At 42.6% G+C, this 11,428-nt stretch overlaps 1 protein-coding gene across 1 annotated transcript; it reads right to left on the bottom strand.

Annotated features, from left to right (window-relative positions):
- Positions 1 to 977: 977 nt before the first annotated feature.
- Positions 978 to 10,120, bottom strand: slc5a6b (solute carrier family 5 member 6; the record flags this gene model as incomplete). The annotated part of the gene is made up of 15 exons (XM_080540076.1): positions 978 to 1,842; positions 2,342 to 2,463; positions 2,570 to 2,676; positions 2,832 to 3,016; positions 3,846 to 3,932; positions 4,081 to 4,151; positions 4,286 to 4,398; positions 4,648 to 4,736; positions 5,215 to 5,344; positions 7,169 to 7,309; positions 7,952 to 8,106; positions 8,562 to 8,629; positions 8,856 to 8,907; positions 9,231 to 9,296; positions 9,773 to 10,120. 15 exons carry the CDS (start codon positions 10,118 to 10,120, stop codon positions 1,705 to 1,707), a joined length of 1,872 nt encoding a protein of 623 aa, XP_080396202.1. The 3' UTR covers positions 978 to 1,704.
- Between the last annotated feature and the right edge of the window lie 1,308 nt (positions 10,121 to 11,428).

Below are 11,428 nucleotides of genomic sequence, written 5' to 3'. Positions count from 1 at the left end.
TGAAGAGTGCTCAGCCTCCTCAGCACTGCAGGTCAGAGGTCATCCTTCGCCAGGAGATCGACCGCTTCAACCATCTCCTGCGGGGGAAGCACTCCAGCCTCCTCTCTCCAGGCTCCTCTCTCCAGCCTCCTCTCTTTCTGCTCAGCCATCCAAGGAGGAGAGGTGCTGATCTGGAGGAGGTGTGTACCGTACTGCCCTGCTCAACATGATTGTGCCCTCTGCTGGAAGGTATGTAGTATGTTTTCTGTGCTCAGATATGTGATGATGCTGCACCTGTATCTGCTGAGTCTCGAGGAGTCGGTTTTATGCCCCCAGTACCGCACCTGAAAGCAAGCTGCCCTCTGTCTTCCTCAGGGACTTTATCACAGCCTTTCGAGTCCTTTTGAGTCATGTATCTTAAGTCAAAGTCTTAAGTCATGAATACCAAGTCAAAGTCATGTCGAGTCTTTTATCAGTGTTAGTCAAGCAAGTCTCGAGTCCTCAAATTTGCGACTCGAGTCAAGTCATGTGACTCGAGTCCCCCACCTCTGCCACAAATATAACAAGGCACATTTTTTTGGTTATCAACATTTTAAAAAGCCTTTCATTTAAAGGCAAATGTGTACTTTGGTGACAGACAATACACACAAGCCTTTGGAGCAAGTGTATTTTGAGCACTTTGAGCTGCAATGTTTGCAGGAAAAGTGCTAAACAAAACAAAGGTTATTATTATTATTATTATTATCTCACTACCAACCAGAGTTGCCCACCCATTGGATCTTCAGGGGCACAGCCCTACTCTGCCAGCTCAACGAGTGAACTTTATTTACTATACACAGACTGTAGATAACTATACTACAACATAACTATTGAGAAATATACTGTTCCTTACGAATAAAGATGTACAACGGCAATATTGTTCCGATTTTATCAAAAGCAGTTATGACAATGCAATGTGAAAGACTATGAAACCTGTTGATTTTGTATTGTCAGTGCAATCAGTGCAATATGTCATACCTACAAACCAACTTACATGCTGTTCAAATATCCTTAAAAAGTGAGGCGTGACTCCAGGCCAACTTGAGGATAAAGTTGTTTACAGAGTGAGGAACATCTTGTTGAAAGGAAGCTCCTAGTGTATACACATTTCATTTCCAAAATGTTTTTAACAATAGACAGGCTCAACAATAGACAGGCTCTCATACACAAAGTTATACAGACACAAAACACACAACCCAGCAAAAAAATCGCATATCAATTGCTTGGTAACAGTGTTCAGAGCATACCCAAATGTAAAATAGCTGGCTTGCTAATGATGCATGGTGTACAGTATACAAAACAAGCAAAGTGCCATTGTGTTGTAAAGAAGGAAATATCATTGTCCTTGGAACAAGACAACTGAATAATAAGACCTTACCGTCTTGTATTTGGTCTTGTCAGGTGTGGTCTAGAAGTGCAACTTGAGCTTATAGCAACTTGGACTATAGCCAAGGCGGGTGCAAAGTTTTGAAATTAATCAATGGCGGCAAGCTACCATGCAAGGCACCGGCCCGCTCACTGGGAGCAGTTTGGGGTCTTGACATGTGATCTTGCGATCATTAGACGGCAGCTCTACCTCCTGCGCCACAGCCACCCCAAGGCCTCTGGTAAATGTCCTTCAACTTAAAGTGGTGTGAACCGTCCCAGTGGCCTGAGACAGCATGAAACTGTGAAAGATTGTTTCCATCACACAGCTGTCTCATGCTCCACAACATCTGTATGAAAGGTGGTAAAAAGAGTCTCGCTCTCCTCTCCTGACGCCCCCTCGACTGTGGACCTTCCATTGCTTTCTTTGCTTGTTGCTTGATGTTGCTGCGAGGGGGGCTTCAGATACAAAAACAAACTAGTTTAGAATTCATACCATAACCTTATAAACTCCTCAAAAAAAGTTCGGAAACGTTATTTTGGTTGATTATTCCTCTCCTTTAATAATACGAATACCAACAGAAGAATATTCCAGGGGGTTTTGGCAAACTTTTTTGGGCCGCTACCCACACGTTTAGCTGTGTTACTCATTCCACGAATGCATGATCCTTACAAGTTGTACCTCGTTGTAAAGGTGTCAAATCAACGATATAAAATACAATGACAATTGGTAATATTAAAGGGGAGGAAGAATCGACTGAAATAATGTTTCCATTGTTATGGAAAGTTTATATTGTATTTAGAGTACCCTCGATAGCACATAGCTTTGTTAATATGCCCTTGACATTGATGGTATTTGTGTATTTCTCGCCATAACATGATAAAACAGCATAATAACACAATCTTTATTAGTATTTCAAGTCTGAATACTGAATGTCAACACTCATGTTGTACTTACTCTGTGTCCTAGTGGGGTGACACAACACAGCTTCAGTTTGAGGTGTTCTGGCAGGAAGAACAGCATGTTACCCAACAGAGGGTAGATGGTGCCTGGAGTCACGTCCTCCTCCTTCATAGGACCTTGCAGAGAGAATAAACACCAAACAACAGAAACATTCTCTTGTTCAAAACAATCTCTTGTGAAAGTTCAAATGCATTCATTCTAGTGTAAACCGTTCTCCCGTACCTGTGATAAAGCTAACGACCAATCCTGTCAACACAACAGTAAGGGAGTTGAGGGCGCTGTACCACATGTAGGACAACGAATAGAATCTCCGCAGTCCCATTGGTTGGCTAAAGAATAGGCAGAAAGAGACACGGATGTGATCAAATCAGAATCGCATGACGTCAATCAACAGCACTCATGCTATCGACGATTCTACCAAAAAGTGCGATACTTTGGCTATTTACCGGTAGTTGGATGTTGTTAATTGTCTCTAGACTCTAACCTGTAGTTACAGGGTACAGCATTGATGAGTGCAGATCCGAGGGCCGTGGTTATATTCTTTGACAGTGGCGACGCTGTGCAGTTGAATTGAGACGGAAGTGTAGAACTGGAGCTACGGGTCACGATGCTCCCGATGACGACCCAGAAGGCCATGGCCAGGCCCGCCCCGAGTCCTGTCAGAGCCCCCTGGAGAAAGACAACGTTTTTAAATGTTTTTATTTTTTACATGTTTGGCATTTAGCAGACGCCTTATTCCAAAGCGACTTACAATCAATACATTTGAATACTAAGCAAGTGAATCATCAATCCACCAGTCGTAGCAGGAAGAGTAATCCAGCTCAGGCCCGGGGCCATTGATAGAAGGAAAAACCTTCTTCTAAACCTACCCTTTTTTTTTTTTTTTTTTTTACACTGGAGAAACAGTACAAGGGGGGCAAATAGAAGTTTTTAGGGGACACAGTAAAGGGGGAAAAGCGGGTGTCTTCAGGAGACGCAGTGCTGGGGGGCAGTAGATGTCTCAGGAGGAGAATCACAGCAACAGACTGCAGTTTAGTGACATCATCTCCACTATGGTTCAGTTTAGTGACATCATCTCCACTATGGTTCAGTTTAGTGACATCATCTCCACTATGGTTCAGTTTAGTGACATCATCTCCACTATGGTTCAGTTTAGTGACATCATCTCCACTATGGTTCAGTTTAGTGACATCATCTCCACTATGGTTCAGTTTAGTGACATCATCTCCACTATGGTTCAGCCAACAAAAGCATCAGGTGAAGACACCGGGCGCCTGTGGACACGCGGCTTCTTTGTACATTGAGTTTTTCCTTTCAGCTCACGAAAGAAATAGGCTATTCTTAATCTCTTGATAGCGTGTCGCGGCAGCCAGCCTGAGACGCGTGCCTCATGCTCGCTGTTTGGCTGCTCTAACCCGTTAACATGGGTGCCGAAACGAAAAGCACACGCGCTGCTGAGGTACAGGTGGGCGGTGTGCTGGGGAGCCGTAACACTTACAGTGGAGTTGGCACAAGGGAAGAACATCCCCAGACAGAAGACACCGAGAAGAGGGCCACCAACCATTCCAAAGATTTTCAAAGCTACCTTGGATTTAAATAAACATATATACAGTTAAATGTATCTGTTTTAGTATTCATGTGGAGTATTTAGGGTTTAAAAAATATAAATGAATGATAAAGCTTTCGACAAAATAAATGTTCATCTAATTGAAAGTATATCAAACAGTTCTAACCTGCAAAACTGAATCACCCATCAGATGGGTCAGATAGGCCATGGCCAGACACACCAGCCCGTAGGACGATGCTAGTTGGGGAAAAAGTAAACATGTTCTTATTTAGAACAACTGCTGATTAAAAGTTAATTCATTATTATGTTGCCCCCCCACCTTTCAGATGTAATACACTTGAACATCAAAGGTCAAAGTCAAAAGAACTCACCTAGGGCCTTGGAGAGCTGTGTAGCCCTGGCTTCAGTCATGGAAGGGAAGTGGGGTTTGATCAAGTCCTCCATCGTCACTGTGGCCAGGGAGTTAAAGGCAGAGGAGATCGTGCTGCAGATGGGAGAAATTAAACCCAAATTGGCAAGTAAATACAAAACACTGGACATCTTCCATGTTTTTAATTGGAATTATACCTGGCTTACTAGTTCTAGAACATGAGAGCGAGTAGCCTGACAAACACATTTACATAACTCTGTTTTCTACCCACTGGTGTCAGAAGACTTGTCACCATTCATTCCATGCGTCTGTTTGTGTCGTTCCTGAACAGATAATGCAGATGCAGATGCACATGAAACATACCTGAGTGCTGCGCTGAATAAACAGGCAACAAAAAGTCCAGGCAAACCAGGCAGGTCCTGGAGCATGTCCATGACAAAGTACAGCACCATCTGTGGAGAGCAGGTGCAGGTTGGTATGCCACGCATGAACATGTGATCTCATAAAGTGCATAAATCAGGGTTCCTACACGTTTCAACAAGTCAAATGTAATACCTTTTTAGACCTTTTTTAGACCTTTTTGAATAGAATTTTAGACCTTTTCGTGACACCATATGATAGCTTTTTGTCATCCTTCCGTAGCTTCGTTCGCCAATAATTTCTCCCGGGGGCAGCGAATTGGCTTTTTTGGGGGGGGTTCCGGCTTGATTAATTTCCACGTAAATAGATGAGGTCGGACTGATTTCCTTGCAGGACAAGCTAATCTCATTTTTTAGACCTAGCACCTAATTTTTTTAGACCTAATAACTGAAACTTTAGACCTTTTTAGGCCTTATAAATCGGATTGCTGGATTTTAGCCTTTAAGGCTTTTTAAGACCAGCGTGGGAACCCTGATTAAAGATGATCCACAGTAACACACTCCTACTGACCGCATCTTTGGACTTGCCGCCTATCTTGTCTGAATGGTCCTCTCCACTGTAGCGGGCGAACATGACCAGCCCCATCACACAGCTCAGAGCCAGGGCCACCTGCAATGAGGGAAACACTATGTAGCAAGACCTGCAAACACAACAAAGGGATCCGAATTCACTCAACAAAAATGTGCAATTTAACACACACTCACATTCCTGATTTGATTGAACAGAGATATGCCTCATACGTACACTACCGTTCCAAAGTTTGGGGTCACTTAGAAATTTCCTTATTTTTGAAAGAAAAGCACTGTTTTTTTCAATGAAGATAACATTAAATTAATCAGAAATACACTCTATACATTGTTAATGTGGAAAATTACTATTCTAGCTGCAAACATCTGGTTTTTAATGGAATATCTACATAGGTGTATAGAGGCCCATTTCCAGCAACCGTCACTCCAGTGTTCTAATGGTACATTGTGTTTGCTAATCGCGTTAGAAAGCTAATGGATGATTAGAAAAACCTTGAAAACCCTTGTGCAATTACGTTAGCACAGCTGAAAACGGTTTTGCTGGTTAGAGAAGCTATACAAATGGCCTTCCTTTGAGCTAGTTGAGTATCTGGAGCATCACATTTGTGGGTTCGATTATACTCTCAAAATGGCCAGAAAAAGAGAACTTTCATATGAAACTTGACAGTCTATTCTTGTTCTTAGAAATGAAGGCTATTCCATGTGAGAAATTGCCAAGAAACTGAACATTTCCTACAACGGTGTGTACTACTCCCTTCAGAGAACAGCACAAACAGGCTCTAACCAGAGTAGAAAGAGAAGTGGGAGGCCCCGGTGCACAACTGAGCAAGAAGACAAGTACATTAGAGTCTCTAGTTTGAGAAATAGACGCCTCACAGGTCCTGAACTGGCAGCTTCATTAAATGGTACCCGCAAAACGCCAGTGTCAACGTCTACAGTGAAGAGGCGACTCTGGGATGCTGGCCTTCTAGGCAGAGTGGCAAAGAAAAAGCTCATCTGAGACTGGCCAATAAAAGGAAAAGATGAATATGGGCAAAAGAACACAAAAGAACAGAGGAAGATTGGAAAAAAGTGTTATGGACAGACAAATCGAAGTTTGAGGTGTTTGGATCACACAGAAGAACATTTGTGAGATGCAGAACAAGTGAAAAGATGCTGGAAGAGTGCCTGACGCCATCTGTCAAGCATGGTGGAGGTAATGTGATGGTCTGGGGCTGCTTTGGTGCTGGTAACATGGGAGATTTGTACAAGGTAAAAGGGATTTTGAATAAGGAAGGCTAACACTCAATTTTGCAACGCCATGCCATACCCTGTGGACAGCGCTTGATTGGAGCCAATTTCCTCCTACAATTGGACAATGACCCAAAGCACACCTCCAAATTATGAAGAACTGTTTAGGGAAGAAGCAGGCAGCTGGTATTCTATCTGAAATGGAGTGGCCAGCGCAGTTGAGCTGTTGTGGGAGCAGCTTGACCGTACGGTACGTAAGAAGTGCCCATCAAGCCAATCCAACTTGTGGGAGGTGCTTCAGGAAGCGTGGGGTGAAATTTCTTCAGATTACCTCAACAAATTAACAGCTAGAATGCCAAAGGTCTGCAATGCTGTAATTGCTGCAAAGGGAGCACTCTTTGACGAAAGCAAAGTTTGAAGGACAAAATTATTATTTCAAATAAAAATCATTATTTCTAACCTTGTCAATGTCTTGACTATATTTTATATTCATTTTGCAACTCATTTGATAAATAAAAGTGTGAGTTTTCATGGAAAACACAGAATTGTCTGGGTGACCCCAAACTTTTGAACGGTAGTGTATGTAACTACTGTACTGTCCTGGATTTCTGATCTAGACACAGACACTGTGCACTTCATATAACCTTGTGTGATGTTCCACAGAAAGTTTGCTCTGTTCATGATATGGATAGAGATAGGAGGCTTACATTACTGCTGCCCTCTCTGTGCGAGAGCTGAGGTACCTCTGGACTTGGGCCTGGTTCACGCCATACAAGGACAGCATCAGGAACACCCCGCCCACTCCCAGGGTCCAGAACGTGTGTCTCTCCGTAGGGTCAGGATTCAGGCTGAAGTTTTAGAAGAATATGAGGAAGAACGTGGGATTGTATTGTAATCTAAATAACATTGTAAGATCAAGTCAAGATCTGCTCAAAATAAAAAGGAAGATGCCTTAAGATAAGATTAACATTGCTACATTGTAATTTTGTACAGTCATGCTGCCCGATCACGTCTCTTCACTACACTGGCTCCCTGCTGGTGGAATGAGCTTCCCACGGCTGTCAGAACTGCAGAGTCACTACCCATCTTCCGTCGGAGACTGAAGACCCATCTCTTCAGGTTACACCTTAACTCCTGAGACTTCTACTGCCCCCCAGCACTGCGTCTCCTGAAGACACCCGCTTTTTCCTGTTTACTGTGTCCCCTAAAACTTCTATCGCCCCCCTTGTACGGTTTCTGTTTCTCCAGTGTCTATATAAAAAAAAAAAGTCTAGGTTTAAAAGAAGGTGATAGAAGTAGATTTTTTTCTTCTATCACAGAGACTGCCAATGGCCTGAGCTGGATTATTCTTCCTGCTACGACTGGTGGATTGATGATTCACTTCCTTAGTCAAATGTATTGATTGTAAGTCGCTTTGGAATAAAGCGTCTGCTAAATGCCAAAAATGTAATGTAATGTCCATGTGGTGGACAGTCATTAAGTCAACTCACTCGAGGCCAGAGATGCGGTTACCCTCCAAGGCTTTCCTCCAGACCTCAGACACGCCCCCTGTCTTCTGTATGCCCACCACTATGACAGCCAGCTGTCCTGCAAACATCACCACTGTCTGAAAGACGTCGGTCCAGATGACTGCCTTGAGTCCACCCTGTCAGGAAATGGCAAAACAAATAGCAATGTTGTCATATTTTGTAATGCCTGCATTTGATTTTAAAAATAAAATAAAAACTATACACTGCATGTACTGTACATCAAAGGATCGTCCACATTTAGATGTTATTCAAAGTGAGACATTTACATTATAAGTAATATTTGCAGTTTAGTTGCCATCATTGATATCAATCAATCAAATGTAATTGTATAGCGCTTTTTACATAGATAAATATCTCAAAGTGCTTCACAACAAGAACAATACTAAACATTATAAACAATAAATACAATACAAACTATATCAACTAACACCAAACCACAGACTCACAAAAAGCAAGCCAAGCTAAAGACATGGGTAACAGCACAGAGGTGAGGGAAACCTTCCTGTGTTATAGGTATGCAGTAAGTTGCCATGACTATTACAAATTCAGAAAATAACCATGAACGTCTTACCAATGTTGTATACACTGTGCATACCAGTCCAGTTGCCAACACTGCTCCCCATAATCTAAATCCAGTAACTAAGGATAGAAATGTAACATTTAAGCAACTACTTCTAGAGTCTTCAGACTAAATAGTCTGACGTTCTGATCATAACAGACACAAAGATTCAAGACTAATACAAACTGTTCCAGGCAAAATACTCTACAGTTGTACAAGTGTCAAACCAATAATGTGTATGGACGTTTACAACATTGTTTCCAGTGTCTGTAAAAGTCCTAAAGCATAACAGTCTGAGTGACTTACCGGCATTAAGTGCAAAGGCAGGAGTGTACACACACACACCCATGTAGATTACCTACAAAAGGGATAGTTGTCATCATGTAAGACAAAACATACATTAGAATGTAGTATATTTGGGACACTTGGTGGCGTAGCACACTAAGGCATCAGCCATGTAATCGCAGGGTCCCTGGTTCGATTCCACCCATCCTTCCTGTCAATCTCTACTGTCTATCCCAATTTAAGCAGAAATGCCCTAAAAACATATTTTAAAGAACAAAAAGAATGTAGTATATTAGAATAAAGACAAAGATATAATCCAAGTGATCAAAGATCCACAACATATGCAATCTCTTTGTGTTGCCCTCATATTGCATCTGGTGGGGAACTTCAACTTACCATCTGAAACATGAAGGTTACCGTTCCACAGATGCGCACTGCTTTACTGAAACGCAGCTCCAGATACTGAAAAAAAAAAAGTGTTAATAATATCTCAGGAATTTTACTATTTTACTGGAAACACTGAAATCTTGATTGAGAGGTTCTAACCACCAATACATCTCAAATTTAAAGTTCTACTTTCAGACGTTTTGCTTTGTTCATCCTCTTGAGCTTGAAAAATAATAATAATAATAATAATAATATCTTGGATTTATATAGCGCCTTTCTAGACCCAAGGACGCTTTACAGATTTCATAGACAGACAGAACAGAAAAACTAAACAAAGAAACCTGGCTACATAGTGTACAGGTTTTTACTTTTGCCTGCCTGTGGCTCTGTCAGTATTGATTGATTGATTGATTGATTGACTGAGAATGTTTGTTATGTGAAGCGCATTGAGTTGCATCTTGTAAGAAATGCGCTATACAAATAAAATTTGATTTGATTTGATTTGATTTAGAGGCCAAAGGCGGTGTCCAGGGTGAAGAGAGAGAGCATACCTGGTAAACGCTGGTCAGGTGCAACCTGTAGAAGACAGGGATGAAAACGTGTGCAGGAATGAGCAGGCCCAGGATGTAGGCACAGCCTATGAACCAGTATTGTGTGCCGTGGGTGTAGATCTCTGCAGGCACACCTATGATCGCCACAGCTGACTGGAAGGAGGCGAGTAAGGAGAACGCTATGGGCAGGCAGCCCATGCTCCGGTCAGCCAGCAGGAACTCCTGTGTAGTGCGCTGACGCCCCCCGGAGAGGGCATAGTACAGTCCTATCACCATAGAAGCAGCCAGCAAACAGACAAATATGACATAGTCGATGGTAGCAAAGTGTTTGTGGACAGAAGGATCCATTCTGCCAGTGCCTAAGTCCTAAGTTAAGGTTGCAGTAGGATTGGATGGAGAAGGGTGCTCCTTGTAAAACAGCTTCAAGGAATATGGAAAATCTTTGTCCAGAACCATCCACAAGGATATCCAAACAAGCCTTGAATAACCTTCAGATGCACTGCAGAAGATGGGGGAAAACAAGTCTTAAGTATTGGAACTAAAGGCCGATTTAAGCTTCTGCGTCGAATTTACGCACGTCTACGCCGTAGCCTACGTAAGGGGTCTCCAAGTTTATAGTTCTACGTTCTAGTTCTACGTTCTACGCGGACCGCGGCATAGAAAAATATGCTTTTCTTATTCTATCTCGTTAACGGTACATGACTAAGACTCCATTCAAAGTTCAGTGTGTTCAGCATGCTATTCTGGTCATGGAGAATTTTAGTTTGGAATTCTAACCCATTGTCGTCGTCCGTCGTCCGTCCCACCCCCCCCCCCCCCCCCCCGGGTCCCCCCCCCCCGGGAATTCGCTCCTAGCTGTGTCGATCGTGATAGGAGTGTCGTATCGACACCATTCAAATGGTTTCAGATTCCCTGTCCTCTCCCCTATCCGGACACGTTTGAATTGTTATCCTAACCCACGGTAAACCACAGTTATTAACCCGCAAAGGGTGCCTCCGGGTTGTGCCTGACGCTTCCATAGGGCGCTCTACTCAAAGCGGCATAATAGCGATTTTTTTTTAAAATGCTTGTTGTAAATAAAAGTTATATGATGCATTGAAATGACATTAAACTAAGATAATACGATGGTTATCATAATTTTTCAAATCTTTATTAATAAGTAATTACAGAAAAAGTAAATGACATTTCTGTCATGGCTTCCGCATTTTGGCCGGAATCTTGTCGGAATCATGTGCTACCAAGCGGACCAATCACAGAGCTTACGGTTGCGTAGAAACTGACGCGTACTTACATTTTTGGAGATGTGCACGTCAACCCTCTACGCGTAGCCTACGCTGTCGATTTTTACGCAGAAGTTTAAATCGGCCTTAACCGTGGTTACAGCCACACGGTAGAATTAAACAAATACTTTCTCCATTAAAGAAGGAAGCACAGCATCAGACAGTCACACTATACTCACTGAAAACACATCAGTACACCAAGTGCATGCGTATCCCAGCACACACACATGCAAAACGATGCACATTACATACCTGCTCTTCAGACAGACATTCCCCATGAGGACACACTAAACTAGATGAGCAGGAAGTCACCTCCACAAGCTTCCAGATTCCCATCTCTGGAGGAAAGAGAGGTTTGCATTACTAGTGCATTAAA

The sequence above is a fragment of the Nansenia antarctica genome (assembly GCF_963989245.1).
Source record: "Nansenia antarctica genome assembly, chromosome: 1".
NCBI classification, from domain to species: Eukaryota; Metazoa; Chordata; class Actinopteri; order Argentiniformes; family Microstomatidae; genus Nansenia; species Nansenia antarctica.
Note: the sequence above shows the minus strand (reverse complement) of the source record. Positions and strands in the feature narration are given on the sequence as shown.